The sequence below is a fragment of the Lipomyces japonicus genome (assembly GCF_038497905.1).
Source record: "Lipomyces japonicus strain CBS 7319 unplaced genomic scaffold V1514scaffold_20, whole genome shotgun sequence".
NCBI lineage: Eukaryota > Fungi > Ascomycota > Lipomycetes > Lipomycetales > Lipomycetaceae > Lipomyces > Lipomyces japonicus.
In genome coordinates, this window is record NW_027117832.1 from 174,136 (window position 1) to 191,281 (window position 17,146).

General features: G+C 41.6%; 10 protein-coding genes across 10 annotated transcripts; 5 read left to right on the forward strand and 5 right to left on the reverse strand.

The window, feature by feature from the left end:
- Positions 1-8: 8 nt before the first annotated feature.
- Positions 9-1,011, forward strand: V1514DRAFT_331246 (uncharacterized protein). Its single transcript, XM_066927655.1, has one exon. The coding sequence runs from the start codon at positions 431-433 to the stop codon at positions 779-781; it is 351 nt and encodes a 116-aa protein (XP_066783303.1). The 5' UTR covers positions 9-430; the 3' UTR covers positions 782-1,011.
- Positions 851-2,387, forward strand: V1514DRAFT_342872 (uncharacterized protein; the record flags this gene model as incomplete). The annotated part of the gene is made up of 3 exons (XM_066929120.1): positions 851-1,397; positions 1,453-2,054; positions 2,103-2,387. 3 exons carry the CDS (start codon positions 851-853, stop codon positions 2,385-2,387), a joined length of 1,434 nt encoding a protein of 477 aa, XP_066783304.1.
- Positions 2,388-2,765: 378 nt separating this feature from the next.
- V1514DRAFT_357329 (terpenoid cyclases/protein prenyltransferase alpha-alpha toroid) lies at positions 2,766-4,603 on the reverse strand (the record flags this gene model as incomplete). Its single annotated transcript, XM_066929659.1, has 7 exons — positions 2,766-3,361; positions 3,455-3,687; positions 3,756-3,977; positions 4,072-4,188; positions 4,262-4,366; positions 4,426-4,471; positions 4,547-4,603. 7 exons carry the CDS (start codon positions 4,601-4,603, stop codon positions 3,185-3,187), a joined length of 957 nt encoding a protein of 318 aa, XP_066783305.1. The 3' UTR covers positions 2,766-3,184.
- A 697-nt stretch (positions 4,604-5,300) lies between these two features.
- V1514DRAFT_320141 (uncharacterized protein) lies at positions 5,301-5,784 on the reverse strand (the record flags this gene model as incomplete). Its single annotated transcript, XM_066925986.1, has 3 exons — positions 5,301-5,377; positions 5,468-5,662; positions 5,769-5,784. The coding sequence occupies 3 exons, from the start codon at positions 5,782-5,784 to the stop codon at positions 5,301-5,303; spliced, it is 288 nt and encodes a 95-aa protein (XP_066783306.1).
- A 272-nt stretch (positions 5,785-6,056) lies between these two features.
- On the forward strand, positions 6,057-8,145 carry V1514DRAFT_331258 (uncharacterized protein). Its single transcript, XM_066927656.1, has 3 exons — positions 6,057-6,495; positions 6,572-6,731; positions 6,790-8,145. The coding sequence occupies exons 1-3, from the start codon at positions 6,175-6,177 to the stop codon at positions 7,974-7,976; spliced, it is 1,668 nt and encodes a 555-aa protein (XP_066783307.1). The 5' UTR covers positions 6,057-6,174; the 3' UTR covers positions 7,977-8,145.
- V1514DRAFT_342875 (kinase A anchor protein) lies at positions 8,105-8,767 on the reverse strand (the record flags this gene model as incomplete). The annotated part of the gene is made up of 1 exon (XM_066929121.1): positions 8,105-8,767. One exon carries the CDS (start codon positions 8,765-8,767, stop codon positions 8,105-8,107), a length of 663 nt encoding a protein of 220 aa, XP_066783308.1.
- A 263-nt stretch (positions 8,768-9,030) lies between these two features.
- On the forward strand, positions 9,031-11,722 carry V1514DRAFT_331261 (uncharacterized protein; the record flags this gene model as incomplete). Its single annotated transcript, XM_066927657.1, has 3 exons — positions 9,031-9,514; positions 9,588-9,653; positions 9,708-11,722. Coding segments are annotated over exons 1-3 (1,994 nt in total), but the record flags the coding sequence as incomplete, so codon positions are not given.
- Positions 11,394-12,338, reverse strand: V1514DRAFT_331262 (yippee zinc-binding/DNA-binding /Mis18, centromere assembly-domain-containing protein). The gene is made up of 4 exons (XM_066927658.1): positions 12,118-12,338; positions 11,944-12,013; positions 11,631-11,856; positions 11,394-11,568 (listed from the first exon to the last, which is right to left on the reverse strand). The coding sequence occupies exons 1-4, from the start codon at positions 12,278-12,280 to the stop codon at positions 11,479-11,481; spliced, it is 549 nt and encodes a 182-aa protein (XP_066783310.1). The 5' UTR covers positions 12,281-12,338; the 3' UTR covers positions 11,394-11,478.
- A 344-nt stretch (positions 12,339-12,682) lies between these two features.
- Positions 12,683-13,255, reverse strand: V1514DRAFT_280845 (CCAAT-binding transcription factor (CBF-B/NF-YA) subunit B-domain-containing protein; the record flags this gene model as incomplete). Its single annotated transcript, XM_066925052.1, has 1 exon — positions 12,683-13,255. One exon carries the CDS (start codon positions 13,253-13,255, stop codon positions 12,683-12,685), a length of 573 nt encoding a protein of 190 aa, XP_066783311.1.
- A 1,319-nt stretch (positions 13,256-14,574) lies between these two features.
- On the forward strand, positions 14,575-17,077 carry V1514DRAFT_280988 (uncharacterized protein; the record flags this gene model as incomplete). Its single annotated transcript, XM_066925057.1, has 3 exons — positions 14,575-15,085; positions 15,342-16,668; positions 16,756-17,077. The coding sequence occupies 3 exons, from the start codon at positions 14,575-14,577 to the stop codon at positions 17,075-17,077; spliced, it is 2,160 nt and encodes a 719-aa protein (XP_066783312.1).
- Positions 17,078-17,146: the final 69 nt, after the last annotated feature.

Genomic DNA, 17,146 nt, shown 5'->3' on the forward strand with positions numbered 1-17,146 from the left:
CTCTCTTTGTGCGGCGTATCCTCCCCAAAAAGGCGAAAGAAGCCCAGCAACGTGTAAATCGCACAAAATGTGACGTCATGAGAAGGAAAAGATAGACAAACCATGCCCACTTTTTTCCCATTTCGTTTCTTTTATTATTCTTTATTATAGATATACATCATCCTGCACGGTTCTTGAACTGAGGATTTTGCTCTGCTGATCATGTGCCAGACCAAAGCAAGGGGTGTATAAGTATAAAAGGTTAGATTACTACGCATTTTCTAATTACAACAATGACAAGCAATGATCAATCGAAATATTGCAAGCCCCACGCCCGGCAGGCAAAGAACATAATTAATCAGTTTAAATAAAATACAAACAAGCAAAGAAGAGAACCAGTAGATCATCGCAAGCGCTGGGCCGGGTGTCGCACGAGCGGGCCCAGGAGAGGATGAGACGAAAGGAATTGGAAAAAATAGCAAAAATGAAGAAAAAAATGAAAAAAATAAAAAAAATAAATCAAGAAATAAAACAATCACAAAAAGAAAAAAAAGAAATCGACAGACGGTGTGAACGTACAACGTTTGCAGAGCATCTTGGTTATGTTCACATTTTTTTCAGTCGAGCTTTGAAACCTTGGCTACCGACAACCGCCCTCAAGAACTCGTTGCCGATTCCTCCACCAACGAGCAAGTATTGTCCGGTGCGGTTGAGTTTATGGAAAGATTTCCCTGTCAGACAGCAGGAAGTTTACGGTTTTGTATGTAATTACTTTCAGCCAACTGAAGACGATCCGAAATGACTGTTTCAGACCCCTGAAATTCTTTAAAGTGTTGGTAAAGACTACTGTGACAGACAAATAGGAACCGAGATGGATCTGTCGTATCATGATTATTACACTCTGCAAGTTCGGGTAAAGCATATTATCGACGAGTTAATCAAGCTGCCCGGCGCCCGAAATGAATTTGGACTCAGCGATGGAGTTGAAACACGCGGACATGATACTTCGCTCGGTGAGGTTTATGAAATGACTGAATTTTGTTTTCACCGAATCGATGGAGCCTCTACTACGGTTATTATTACTGCCGAATACGTGGTCCCTTATATCCTGAAGTCGGAGAACCTTCGGGTGGGGCTGCGGCTAATGGCATTATGGGAAGATATGGCCAAACAAGACACGACATCTGATGCTACGTCTGACAAGGCACATGACACAGCATCTGTAATCGACATGGCAGAGACGTTGAAGCACAATGCAAAGCGCTTGGCATGCTCAGTCGTGGTCGAGGAATATCGCAATGATCTGAGAAGGCATGGAATACTCATATGTTACTACCGGGCTTGCCATAATTTTTTTGCGCGTACCCCAAAACGATCCGGAAACGCTTTATTACTATCTCTGCGAACCCAACATGGACGTAGACATGGAGGCAGAACGGAGCTTTAAACAACCCACAACTGCGGTTACCAGAGTTTTGTGTTTTTGTTTGATGAGCATGCGTTCGCGGCCTCGCAATCATGAATGGCGAAATGCCGTACGGGCTCGGTTGCCGATGTGGAAAACAAGTCTGCGTTATGCCTATTCTCAGATCCCAGAGGATGAACGGCAACAGGTACCGATTGGTTCACAATATTCTGAGTATAGGTCGTGGTTGGCGAGTATGGACTCAGCGGAACCAATCGGGGAAGAAATGGTTTTGCCGTCGCACACAGGGCCTGTTTCCGATTCAATAATTGTTCCAGGTGATCACGGCGGTGAAAGCAACGATGGACAAGACGGCGCAAAATTTTGCACGCAGCGTTGCATGCTTGGCCTCCAGCAAGGCGACGTTCTAGACGAGCACTGTCCCAACGTGAAGCTACGTCGGCAAGGTGGAAATGGCATTCGGCACGGCATCAATGCAAGCGAGATGTTGGAAATTTTAAAAAGTCAATTAGACAATGACATTGACATTGACATTGACAGTTGCGAGGTTTTGTCAGGTTTCGGGTCATTTGAAGTACTGTTTAAACTTACCTGTGCTGAATATAAGTATACTGTGGTTGGCAAGGGGTCGACATCTAACCTCTGGAAGGTGAGCTCACGTTGAATCAAACTTTGCAGAATGCGCAGGGTTCTGTAGTGCCTGTATGCCTGGGCACGATCGATTTGGCCAAAAAAATATTTTATTCATGGAGTTGGAGATATTTGTCACATGCTAGTCATGGCGTGTGGAGGCGAAACTATATCAGACGTTGAGCGATTTCCGTGGCTTGACGAAGAAATTTCACGGTCAAAGGAAGAGATTAATGCTTTGGGAGATGTCGATTTTGATTTAGATGACGATAACGTACTGTGGAATGCGGAGTTAAATCGTGCGTTAATTATTGATTTTAACCCCCTCAAATGGAATTATACCGAGCCTTGATCGTTGGGATGTTGACCCGCATCCTCCCCAAATATGGGAATTATCGAAGGGGTGGACAGCCATGTCATGCGTATATATTTTGGTTCTTTTCTTTTTTTTTTTTTTGTTTTTCATTTATGAAATATTTGTCTAAGCTAGTCGAGCTATTGGATTTCATTTTCTTGTCTTGTTTGATGACTAAAAAGACTTCTTGCCAGGTTGCGGTCTTTTAATTTTTAATGCAGCTAGTTTCATTAGTACTTGCGTGTTCTTCCTGCTTTTTACCGGGTTTAAAAAATATTACTATCGGTAACAAGAATTGTTTAGATAGTAACAGCGTGATGCAAACAATTTCCGGTCATAAGAATTTTTTGGGCGCTAAATTGTGCTCCATAATATGACGTGACTGACATACTTCGTGGCTTTTTGTCTAGATGTCTGCTGATGGCCAAGTCCCATTAGATTAGAATATAACTAATTTAATTTTTAAAAACGACGTGAACACTTGTTATTCTCCAGCTCCGCTCGAACATCAAGTGCGGTAGGGGGCTACATGGCTAGAGTTCTAAAGAACGCTAAGGAATACGTTCTGAGCAGCGTGAGTAAAATAAATAACAGCGCTCCAACCCATGTACAATCTTTTTGTTTCATTATTCGTTTTCAATTTATCTCTGCCGTGTAGTGTAGTTGAGCTCGTTTGTGAATTGCAGAAGTGGACGAAAATAGTTATCGGCATACCCTAAGCCAGATGTAATATCAACCAATCATGTTTAATATTTTTGTTTATTTGATTGCTTCACGTAAGGAACGTTGGTCAATCAATATTCACTACATTTTTTAATTTTGGTTGCCAATCGTTCAGGTAATGCGTATACCGGATTGATTGGTTCCAAGTTTTCATACCCCATTAAACTTAACCCCGCTAGGCCAAAAAAAGTATGAAATACGTCGACCATGTCACCTTTCCTGTCTGCAATTCCTCCTTGCTCGTCGTCCTATTATTTACCATGTTAGACTTGATTCCAGTGTCCAGTGTCCCTTTTTTTTTTTGCGGTGCCAATATTTTTCTTTTTTTTTATTTGGCTTACCTGTGCTTGCAAAATAAATTCTTGAAGTTTGGATTTGTCGATCCAATCTAATCGTCCAAGGATTGATAATGATGATAAAACCCACCAACTGTAACAAACGTCAGGTAATTTTTCAGGCCGGCCGTTTAATCCGCCGCTAGGAGTTTGACGTTCGCAAAGCCACCAAGATAATAAATCTCGATCGACCAGGTCAAGTCGTTCGGCAATTGATAACGCTGCCAATGCCGTAAATACTTAAAAAAACAGCAATTAATACGGACCTCCAAAAAATTTGAATTAAATGGAAAATGAATCTACTCACTTTGTCCCGAATGACTCTCTGCTCCAGGTACTAATCCATACCCGCCATCATAATTCTTGCAACGATCAATAAATTCAACAGCCTTGTCAATCTTTAATTGGTCCAACGTGCCAAGAATTGCTAATACCAATAATGCTGAATAAACAAACCGGGTATCAATCTCGTCACCGGTAAGATCACCTCTGACCGCACCAGTCTCTTGATCTTGAAGTGACACGACGTCTAATTTTTTTTAAAAAAGCCACGTTTGCCAATATTTAGTAACTTGAAACAAAAAATATTTAAAAGAGCGAAAATGAAGAGTGATTGAAAATACATTTTGTCACAAGGTCCTTGTCAATTTCTGATAACGCATCCTGAATAAATAAAACCTGGATGGCGTAAAGCGTGTATAATAAATGTGGATCATGTCCTGGATGTGGTCCAAAGCCGCCTGTTTTGGTTTTTTAATCTCCATTAATATTAAAAATTATTAAAATCGTGAGTCTCATATGCATGGTTATTACCGTTTGAATGTTGACATGATTTAACAAATTTGATCATTTCGTCCCTGGGAAGTTCGTCTTTAGCATGCATGAGATACAATGCAGATACCCCCCAGTAAACGCCGCCTGATGTACTGATTAATCAATTGCCTTTTGACAAATACATTACACATCTATATACTCACCCAATCGTAAATGTTCTGAGAGCCAGTATTCCAACTCATCTTGTTTCTGCGCTTCAAGTTTTAGCACTGGCCATGCATTATTCGTAATTGCAACAGTTTTAAAAATACAAAAATTCTATACCGTATCTAATGACTTGATATATTGAATATGCTTGTCTTGGAAAAATTCTACCGCCATGGTTCGCATGCGATCAATCGAGATGGAGTATCTCTTTCGTTAAACTTTGGGCCTTATTCAGAATGAATAATGACGACGCGCGAAGTGACGTGGCGATGGAATAGATATAAACACCGTCTACTTGATATTAAAGAACAAGTCGAAAAGACGAAACTAAAATAAATCATCTTGTTTATTACATGAATTACAAGGTCACTACTAGCCGTCATCTCTTAGCACAATGCATGACCATCCCGTACAATATACATGTAAGCTTGAGCAACGCGACAATATATTTACAATCTCTAGACTTTTTTATCTTTTACCAAAAAAAAAAAATATGTATGAAATTCAAGTAAAACAAATTTCCATCAAGCTTTTTTTTTTTTCAATCTGTTCATATGATCTGATAAACAATTGTCATCAATATTGCAATCTTGTTGATCCAGAACTTTGTTATAAAAAAATGCCCAAATTGACAACCAAGTAGATATCAACATACCAAATGCAGGAAAAAAAAACAATACAAGACATAAAAAAAACAACACACACGTTGACACCTATTAAAAAATATTACACCATTCTTGATTTAATACTTTCCAAAAACAAAATCAAAAATTGAATTATATATAACATTTAAACCCCCAGTTATCAATCAAACGATTCTTTTTATTCATTCTGAAATATAAAATTACTGACTCAATATTTTGAGCTATATTCATTTTGAAGGATCGTTTCTTTGAATGCCGGTGTATCCATGTAATTTATGTGATGGTAACAAGTCCAGATATTTCACTATTAATTAATCACGTTAGTTTTGAATTAAACAAGAAAACCAAAACCACCTTCGATTAATTTCTCTTCAAGCACGTGAAATATACTTACAAGCAAGATCTTTGCAATCTTGTTGATGATTAACACCTCGAACTTCATAACAAAGTTTCAACGCTTTTCGAAGTTCTCGAAGTGCATATTGCTTAATCCATTGATGTTCTAATTCACTGCGCTGAGCTTGACGAAGAGCAACCGGGTCATTGTAGTCAATATCGTCAAATGAAACTTCCTTGTATCGTTTGTGAGCTAAATAGCAAAAAAAAAATCATTCAATTAATATAAGTTATTATCCTCCAGGTTGGACGATCAATCAAAGAATTTTTGCCCCAACTTTCTGATTTGAAGAACATACCAACAGTAGATGACATTGTGAATTAAAATCCTGCTTCAGAGATTTTCGAGATTTAAAAATTGAAGAATTGGCCGCCGATTTCAAATCTTGAAATGTGCCTGCCTGCCTGCCCGCCTGCCTCGACAATCGGTTTGGGCCACAAAAATTCCGTTAGTGCTGATTGGCTGGCCAAAAAAAATCTTGACCCTGACCCCAAAAGCGTTATTATTGACAGTTGCCCTGGCGACGCCATTTTATCAAGACAAAGGGGTCAACAAAAACAAATAAAACAAAAGTCTACGCCCCACCGCCACTGTTCCTAGTAGTTGCTAGTACTCATTTTTGCCTTCTAAAACCAACAGCTAGACTTGTCTACGGCAAACAAAGCAAGAAACTAAAAGAAAAAGAAAAATCAATAAAGAAAAGAATGCCGAGTGTTAAAGTTCACACGTATAATTCTTTCTTGCAACGGCCTGATCGATCGCAATTTTCAGATTCATCATCACCATCTCGATTAACTTACGTCACGTCAAATCATATTTTTTTTGGTGTGGATGCGATTCTTGAAAACGCGATTCTTAATAACCGGCAGATTAAAAAATCAGACAAGGTTATTTCCACTCATGTGGCAGCCGATTCGCTTGTGCTAGAAACCATCACGACGATTGAATTCGTTGACGGCACGGGATCGTACGTGCCTGGTCTCGATAAGAACTTCATTGTTGATCACACCGTTGTGCTTCCGATTGTATGAGTTGATTCTTTATTTTTGGTCAATTTTAGAATTATATCTAATATTTCTTTTTTTTTACCTCAATTACTAGATCCACGTTGTGGTTTTTGATGACAATGACAAGATTAAATCAATCCGTATTTTTTGGGATCAAGCTACTGTGTTAAAGCAGCTTAATATCATTGGCAGTCGTGGAAATATTTGGCCGATAGTTGACGGCTGCGAGTCAGAGACGACTCTGTTAAACGACTGTTGGTTACAAATTTGGTGTTTATTTAAAATGTGCGACTAAACTAACATATGGCTTAGACATTCCATCATATGATGCACCTGCCAGATCCGCGCAAGAACCTCAGCCACGTCACTCAACGGCAGCAGCAGCGGCAATTGGTCCTTCTAATCGTGCTCAAGATGATGAATTTGCACCCGAGCATGCCGCGACTCCTGAACAAGTGCGGGCCAAGCGTGACTTCAACTCCAAGAACTTTGAACCACATTGGAAATTTGGCACTCCGGATGGCAAGCCTGAACCTTATTCCAAGACTCGTGCTCATATGCATCCTCAGCCTGGTGATCTGAATTGGAATTACGATAACAAAGGTGCAGAACCGCGGGTTGTTGGAAACGGCCGGCCTGGCATGTATTCAGAATTTGAATTGAAAGATGAGTCACCAGCACCGAACCGATTCAATGGAATCAACATTCAAGGCAACGGGATGGGTAGCAGAGCAGGCACGTCACAGTGGACTCTTGGTGGCGGAGATGATGAAAACCAACAGGTTCCTGCTTCAAAAAAATCTGGAAACGTGCGCCGAGATTTGATTTCCAACTTTGATTTATCCGATTCTTCTCCGGTTTCATCCAAACAAGGCGACAGATTCGGCGGAATCAATATTCAGGGCAATGGAATGGGAAGCAGGGCTGGCACTTCGCAGTGGCGAATCGGTGCTGACAGTGAAGATGAACAGCCAGTTCGAGCTCAAGCGGTTGCCACTGCCAGGCGCAACAATGAAACCAATTCCAGGTTTGATTTGAGTGGTGACAACGATTCAGTCCAAAACGTTGCCGGTCGATTTAGTGGAATTAACATTCAAGGTAACGGAATGGGAAGCCGGGCTGGTACATCACAATGGAAACTTGGTGCTGATGTCGACGATGTTGCGGAGCCATTGGTTCAACATAAAAACACAGGAAATGTTCGCAACTCGAACTATAATTCAACCAATGCAGGTCAGGCTCAGAAACCAGCGGCTGAAAGATTTAGTGGGATCAACATTCAGGGGAACGGAATGGGCAGTCGTGCAGGCACGACTCAATGGTCATGGATGGGAGAACCTGATGAAAACTCTGTTCCGGTCAAAGCTACCGAAGTCAGACAGTCGCAGCGAGTGGCACAGCAACAGCGACAGAATCAACAAGAGTACCAGCCAAATCTTGCATCAAAGAAACAATTCACTTCATCATGGAGTTTCGGTGGTGATGATGACAATAATTAAACAAAAAGAGCCGTTGTTGTGAATATTTATGTTTTTTTTTGCCCCTCTTATAGCTAATGATACCGTGAATTTTTTTTTGTTGTATAATTTGATATCTCACCATGAATAAATAATTGCAAATATTCAAATTATGGAAGCGGAACAGTGCCTTCACATCTGTAGTACCCGGTTTCTGTTTTGCCCATTAAGCAAAGTTGAATTTCTGGTAATCGTTCCGGCCTCAGAAACGTATGGTTTCGATAACGTTTAATTAATTTTCTTGCATCAATTAATTTCCTTCGAGGTCGACCGTTTTCAAAAACTGAACCCATTCGAATAATGCTGGCATGCAATTTTACAGACTGGCCATCATCGCCGTTGTTATCGTTATCAGCAATCAATCCTCTGGCAACAAAATGCCGCTTCACGTTATTAACAAATTCTTGCAATCTTTCCTTGTCCGGGCCAACCACGTCGGCAAAAACCACCGCGGCTTGTCTTGGTGACTGGTTCGTGAACGTGTTGAGACCCTGCAATCCGATATCGAATCCCTGTTGCGGCCAAATGCTTGACGACGACTCCTCCTGTGACATGGCATGCAATTCTGCCAACGCGGCAGCTATCGCGCGTTTGTCTTGCAATGACATAACCGCAATTGTGATGTGCATGCTTTGCCATTGTGATAGGCATGATAATGGCACGTAGCCGTGCCTGGTGGCAATTTCGGCTTGCAAATCAGTTAGCGAATCTTTAATGTGGCGGGAATGGTGAAGCGGGATCGACAAGAAATGGGTTAGTCGCTTGCTAGTCATTTATCAACAAAAAAAACAAAAAAAAAGAAATAGTAAATTCTATAAAACAATAAAAAAAATCGAATTGAGTCTTTAAACTTTATGCTGATTTCAATTCCTGTTCTTTTCTGTGTTGTAAAATCAAAAGATTGAAATCACGTAAAGTAACCAATGTTGGGGTTTTTTTAAAATAAAGAAGTTGGAAACGTTGGACCGTGCTCCAAACTTATTTTGACTATATTTCATTTAAAAAAAAAAAAAGTAAGATATATATATACTACTAAGTAAAAATCATAGCTTACCTTTAGACTCATTTTTTTTTTTTTTTTTTTTTGTTCCTTCAGAAGTAGAACAGTCGTCGAAAGGTCATACGTATACTCGATTATTATACAGTAATTTAATTAACAGGGGCCAAAATCAGGCCGATTTCAAATCCCAGTTCCGTTTATTTTTTTGCAGATCATGTCTATTCTTGTTCCCAATGAGGGCAACAATAATGCTGCAGCAACGTCACTAGCACCACGTTCTTCCCCCAGTCATAAGAAAACACGACAAGCCGATCACGAGGACGGTTTGTCTGGTCTTAAATTCACACCAGACGTGGTTAATTCGATAGTCGACGTGAACACAGGCAGTAATAGTGATTTGGAATTCGAAATTCCCAAGGATCAAGTTAAAAAAAGGAAACGCAAGGAGAAGAGAAGGTCGAGAATGTTTCCATCGTTTGACGTGTCGAAAGATTCGATAACTGAGAAGATCAATGTTGCGGTATGGTTGAAATTATGGGGGGGGGGTTTCTCGGAAAAGAATGAAGGTTGACTAACGTGAGATGCATTTAAAGGACTTGCGTGATCTTGTGTTGTGGATTTTAGCCGATGGAGTGGCACCTAAATGGATTAGTGTCTACGTAAGTATATTTTTCATTTTCTAATTTTTACATTAACGTATTTGGCGAAAATAGAATAAATTAGGCATCACCAATGTTGTTGCGATTCTTATTCCGGGATTAACTTTAGACCTGTTTGGATTGAAACCAGATTCAATCAAGCCGATCGCAATCACGGATCATCACGACCTGGTGATCCGTCAAGGGTTTTCGTTTTTTAAAACCCACATGCCCCATGCATGGCCAACAAGGGCACCTGGAACCAGAAATCAACTGTATTCACCAATCACGGCGTTTTTAAATTCACCACTTACAAAACATGACAAGGCGGACCGGGATAAAAAAGCAGCAGTGTTGAAAAACAAGGTTGCAGGTTTAGATATAGAGAGTTTGCTGATGAGTGCTGATGATTTCAAGGACGAAGATTATCCTATTCATTCGCAAACAGCGGTTTTGAATGAGCAAGACCGCAAGCCGCTGGAACCTGGCTGGGTTGAAACCACGACTAACCGAACAGGCGAATCTGAGAAGCAGGGATCGATATTAGTGCAGGACAAACACGCGGTTTATGGACTTGATTGTGAAATGTGCCTGACCACGCACGGGTCAGCACTGACACGGGTCACGTTGGTAAACTGGAACAGAGAAATCGTGATAGACATTTTAGTGCAACCAGAACATCAGGTCACTGATTACCTCACAAAATATTCCGGAATCACTGCCGAGCTGCTTGAAAACGTGACTACGACACGGGCTGACGCACAACAGAAATTGTTGGAAATAGTACGCGAGCAAGACATCTTGGTGGGGCATTCGTTGGAGAATGATTTTAACGCGTTGCAAATTCGGCATCCTACGGTTATTGACACGTCAGTAATATTTCATCATTCAAGAGGACCACCAGCCAAGCCGTCGTTAAAATGGTTGGCTCAAAAACATTTAAAAAAGGAAATCCAGCAACAAGTTGGCGGACATGATTCAGCTGAAGATGCCAGGACATGTATTGATTTGTTAAAATTAAAACTTCAGAAGGGGTTTGATTATGGATTATGCGTGCCCAGTACGGAACCGATATTACGAAGGATCGCAAGAGCTTCATTGAATAATAACAATCCGGGTGGCATTGGTACTAGGAATGGCAAGGCAGCGATTGCAGATTATGGGAACCCGGTATTATTTCATGGAACTGATGCACGAACGATTATTGGTTGCAAGAATGATGACGAGATTATGAATGGCATTATAGGTTCAATTGAAAATCATGAATTCGTGTTTGGCAGAATGCGGGAACTTGAATTTACTCGTGGCTGGTCTGTAAGACCAAAACATAATAATGACCAACCAGACGGTCGGGTTAATCGAAGCAATGGTGAAGATGATCATGATGATGGCGTACAGCCAAGGTTAGAACTCGACGATGCGTTAAACAATCTAAACAAGAGATTAGAGATCATTTGGGAAAAATTGCCACCAGCCACGGCGTTAATGGTATTTTCAGGTTCGGGTGACCCTCGTGAAATGTTGAGATTAAACAACATGAGAAATCAGTTTCATAATGAATTCAAGACCAAGAAATGGGATGAAGTTTCGGTTCATTGGACCGATGTTGAAAATCAACAACTTCTTGCCGCAACCGATGCTGCTCGGTCAGGTGTTAGTTTTGTAACGATTAAGGGAACAAAAGTAGAGTCGGATGAGTAAGAGTAGCAAAAAAAAAAAAAAGAAAAAGGTTAAAAAGGTTTTTTTTAAGGAAAGAAGGAGTTTTAGAGGTCTGAAAAAAACAAAAAAATTCGATTCAGTATATTATACATTTGTATAAATTGGTTTACATTAATAATGTTACATTTTACTTTTTGGACTTTGGTTTCCGTAATCTTGCGACTTCGTCTTTTAACTTTTCAATTTCATCATGCATGGACATGATTACGGTTTCCATCTAGAGTTTGATTGGGTTAAACAATAACCAAAAAAAAATAAACAACATGGAAGTTTACATACGATGGTCAACCTTTGCGCGATCGCGTCAGGTTCGGGACGAAGAATTGAAAAATCCGCATCTTGCGGAGACTTTATGGCAGGTTCATCTGATCCAATCTGATAATTTTTCAATGCCACGGCATCGAACGTGTAATAATCTCGCAGATCATCCAGGTACCGCGGCGTGGTTCGATAGATCTTGCCCAACACGTTCGTGCAACCTGAACATGCAAACCTGGCATACGTGCTAGTAAATGCGGAAGGGGGGTTTGATTAGCAAATGCATCATTCATGTTTTTGTTAAAAACAAGATTTTTTTTTTTTTCTTGCATACCTTCCTAAATCATGGCCTTCGTGTGAAGTTGATAGTTCTTCAGAAATCACAATTGTTTCGTTCGGCGCAGCTGGTGATGTCAGACTCAACGTAAACACATCCGCGTTACAACTCGTAAATATTGCGAAAAGTAAAAAGTTCCTTTTCTTTTTTGTTGGGTTTTTTTAGACTCACATTGTAATGTAAACGCCTGAAGTTCGGGAGCAGCTCGAACCCAAGTCGTGCTATCGGCCACAATTTGCAAGCATGAAGCGCATTGAAAAACTATCGGACTCGATGTGTTGAATATTTCTTCACCGTCTTGGTCGTTGTTGTTATTGTCGCCCGTGACTGACATGTCATGCTTTCCGCCCGCTTGCCTTGTCCGTGATGAAGTTCGGTCTGCGGGCAAAAACATGGCCGGGGTTCGATATACCCCTGAAAACATACAATATCAATATGTATTTTGTTTACTGCTTATACTAATCACCGGTGACAAGATGCATTTGCAACATATTCTTTGTAAAAAACTAACCAGTCTACAATCATCCATAGGAAAAACAAATTAAAAAATAAAAAATAAAAAAAACAATAACCCAACACATATTAAATCTACAAACAAAAAAAAAAATATAAAAATAAAAAGTCATAATGCAAAACAATATTAGAACAACCAGTCTAGGATAGTGTAAAACGTGCCGACCAAAAATAATAAATTCAACAAATAAACAAATAGCATAACCGAACAAAAAAAAATACCTTATAACTTTTCTTCTCCGTCATTATCCAAAGATTTCGCGTCAGTTGCGATCGCTTCGTTGGCATCTCGCAGCCGTTGCTCTTCAAGTTCCTTCTCTGCAATCTCGGCCGCGGTTAAAAACCGGCCGCCTTGACCTCGAGGCCTTCTCATTGCATGCTTATGCCGGCTTTCGTGAAGATATGGCTTGCGACCTTTACTATATTTTAAAGACTCCTCTAGTTTAGCTCTTGCCAGTCGCCGCTTCAAGATCCGGTGATACTGCTTGGCATTGACATACAGAGGCGAGTCGCTCTCATCAGGCGGAGGTGCCTGCACTTCAGGCACGGAATGCATGTGAGCTTGCGAGTGCAGTGACGACGCGGGAGAAGTTTCATAAATCTGACCCGGCGTACTCTGTGCGGCACCGCTTTCCGGATTATCTAAGTCGTCTTCGCCAATTTCTAATTCAAGGTCTAGCGGTAATTGGATTTGATCAGCCTGGGAATGTGGTGACAGATGTTGGTGGCCGAGCGATTGTTGTGGTTGCGGAGAAGGCTGGTGACTTAAGGAGTGGTGTGATTGAGGCGATGGCATGTCGTGTTGTCGTGGCTCTGAATGGTGCAGTTGTGGCAGTTGCTGTGGTTGCAGTTGTTGTAGTGATGGTTGTAGTAGTGGTGGTGGTTGTGATGGTGGCTGTTGCTGCTGCTGCTGCTGCTGCAGCAGCGATTCCTGTGATTGTCGTGGCAGATCTTGCAATTGCTGTTGTGATTCTTGAGACTGATGGTTCAGTTGTGGCTGCTGCTGTCTTTGTTGCTGTTGCTGTTGCAGGGCTGCGGCAACCGCGTGTGCATGAGATAAAGGCGATCCGGTCGATGTGGACTGTTGACTGGGATATGGCAAGCTGGCAGCGCTGGAATATGGTAATCCACTAGGTGACTGCTGAGCAAAATGATGCTGCTGATGAGCGTACATTGCTGATATACGCGCACTCCGTCAACAAACTAGACTGGGGGAAGGCACAACAAGCAGCACAACAACAAGAAGTGAGTTTGCGCTTCTAACGGGCGTCTAGGTCCGCTAAAAAAACCAACCCGCCGCGAACTCGGTCAATTAGTGCAGGCCTCGTTAATACGTCAATTTAAATGCAACCGGCCTGAGCCCGTGTAAGTTAGTTGCGTTGGTCTGATCGTGAAGATAGTGGAAGCAAATGATTAAACAGGTCTGGAACTGGAAGAAAACGGAGTGAGACGTCGTCGGACTTGGAGTGCCTGGCGAACCCGCGGCTGGCGGCGGTTATGCACCAAGTGCGGATGTGTTGAATGTATGATGCATAAGCGTACTTGTGTTGCCGCAGTTATGGGAATGCCCATCTCAACATCGCAACCAAAACCTCAGTCGTCGTGCACATTGAATGAAAGCATACACAAAACACAATTACAACACAGTACCCGCTCTTTAGTCTTGCCACTATCGTGCTTGCAGTTCTGGGTGGTGCTGATAGCGGTGCGTTGTCGTGTGCTGTTGATTGACACTCCTGACCCTATAACCCTGGACGATTGTTATTATTATATTGAATATTATTACTACTCCGAATCCATCGGTTTCCTGATCCACACGGAAGATCCAGTGTCATATCTTTAGCTATCTTGAGATATTTTGCTTGAATCCTTTAATTTTATTTTTGATTCAGCAAGTTTTTTTCTCTTTTTTTATATTGGTTCGCGAGAGCTAAGTGGTGCGTTTTTGCTTTTGATTATTGTCGTTTCGTTCTCCGCCTTTTCGGTCAACCACTTGCTGTTGGCGAATCGTTAGCATTTCGATACGTGGGAATCGTTTTGATTTTTTATTTTTCAGTTCTTGTTCTGTTGCGTGTGTTATTCTGACACTCCAGGTTTAGCTAGCTTTGACACAAAATGAGCAGAACAGGCGGCATTGATCGATACATTCCTTCCGGTCCGTCAAGGAACGGCCGTCATGATGACAATTACAACAATTTGTCCAAAATTGATCGCTACGTGCCCAGGAATCAACCGCATGACGGCCCGCATCACCATCCAGACGACAGAATCACGACCAGCGGCAGCGGCGGCAAATCCAAACTTCAGGATCCGCATGCGTTGTCGATTCAGGTCCCTTACTACCAATTCTGTGAATGGTACGCGCAAGATCATCCTGAAGCCACGCTAAAAAACGAACTATTGACGACAAAATATGAAGATTACAAATATGATTTGTATGCCAGATTGGCCAGAGGGTTCGTGTTTCAACACAAGGATGAACAATGGTTCAGGGAAGAATACGATCCCGTGATTGCCGATGAACGTAAACGAAAAATTAGTGAATATAGAAAGTTGTGTTATAAACATTACATGAAGGAATTAGATTCCGGGAACTTTGACAACTACAGCTTGCAAGTCAAGCATGGTAAGCAAGCCCTATTTCTACTCTGTTCATTACGATTCCCGAGATGTTAACAAATTATTATTTTTAGCAGCGGTTGATATGTCACCAGTAAAAGAATCCGCATCTTCAGCCGAAGCAAAGAGCGAAGCAACCGCAAATCAAGGCACAGATAAAAATTCCAAACTTGAAACAGAAGACGAAGACGTGGCTGTGGACGAAGAGGAAGAAAACAAGTCGAATTTGACGTCATTATCATCATCAATACTATCACCCTTAGGTAACACTCAGTACAAGATTTTGTTGATCAAAACCATTGCGCCGCACATTTCCAGGGTTCAGTTGGAAGAATTAGTCAAGGATCTTCCTGGTTTCATATTTCTTTCACTTTCGGATCCGAATCCGACAAAAAGATATTACAGGATCGGTTGGGTGTTGTTTACGACCGAAAGTGACTTGGACAGCGTGGTTGAAAAGTTGGAAGGACACACGATTCGTGATGAGAAAAACGGAGATTTTACTGTTCATGTCGGCATCCATAACATGAGAGGATTGGCAAAACATAAGTTTCTGTATCCGTACTTGTCGTCACATGATTATTTGAAAAAGGACAATGAAAACTCTTACAAGGTTGCCAAAAAATTAGAAGCCGAACTTGGCGGTGACGAAGAATACTCAGGTGTTGATATTATCCGTGCCAGGGCTCGAGACATTTCAACCCGAAAATTTAAAGAAAACAAGGACTCGGAACAAACTCAAGAAGAAGAAGAAGGCATTGTAATTGAAGAAGACAACGAGTCCGAGTTGTTATCCAAAGAAATTATTAAAAAGGAACATGATCTTACCGTACAATACCTCAGACGAGTTTTCGCGTTTTGTTTTTACTGCTTGCAAAATTGTGATTCGGTTTGTGATTTGATCAAGAAATGTCCGGCTGGTCATGAACGTCGGTCGGAGCCTAGCATTGACGCAGACGAGGTTCTCAAACGAGCGTTTCAAACTCCGGACACGCGAGCTCAGAATTGGATTCGATCTTGGACTGATCGGTTTAATTTGTTTTTGGATTCTTCAACAGGGGATTTGATTAAGCTTGGTGGGAATCCGATTGAGGAAATTACGAAAACGGCCATAAAGGAACACATCAAGCAGCAAGAGGCAGGCAAGTTTAGATGCAAGGTACCTAATTGTACGAAACTTTTCAAAGGTGAAGAATTTGTTTGGAAACATATCGAAAAGCGGCACGTGGATTGGTTGGAAGAAATCAAGCATGATGGAATTTTGTTGAATAACTATGTACTTGATGCATGCCGAGTGTTGCCTCCGAAACCAGAAGGCAATCTGCCATATATTTCTGCCGCTGCCGCAGCAGCATCAGCACCATCGACCACAGAAGAACACGAAAACGAAGCAGACTCAGAGCAGGCACGGATTGAAACAAGCAAGCGGCCCGAAAAATTCTGTGGCTTGCCGATCGCGTTCCCGCAACTAGTGCAGGTTGGCAACGGCATTAAGGGCGTGCCATCAGTGGGGTATTTTTCAGCCGACCCTTTTGCGTACGGAAACAATGACGTGGCCGAGACCAAGTTTGGATCTGCACTTCATCAGGGGTCGCCAGGAATTCATTCGGGTAATCATAACATTAACAATAACAACAGCAATATCGGCAACAATAACAACAATAACAACAGCAATAGCAACATTTATAACATTAATAATCATGGCAACTTGCGCCCGCCACCGGATCGCCGACGTCGAAATTCGAACGTCAGGTCTCGCAGCCCGCCGTCACGATGGGACCGGGACCCGCACCGGCGAGATTATCGTGATCGCAGGGATGACAGGCGAGAACAAGATTTAAGATTCAGGCCTGCACGAGAATATGATAATCGGGGCAGGCGAGATTATGACGATCGCAGGGAGGTTGAACGAATTTCGGGTGGCGACCCGCGCGGCCGGGCGTTGCGAAGTTACATGGACCTGGACACTCCCGGCAACGAACCTGAACTTGATTATTAGAAAAAAAAAAAAAAAAAAAAATGCTGTTCTTTTTTAATTTTGTATTACTAATTTGAACTTTGGATTTGA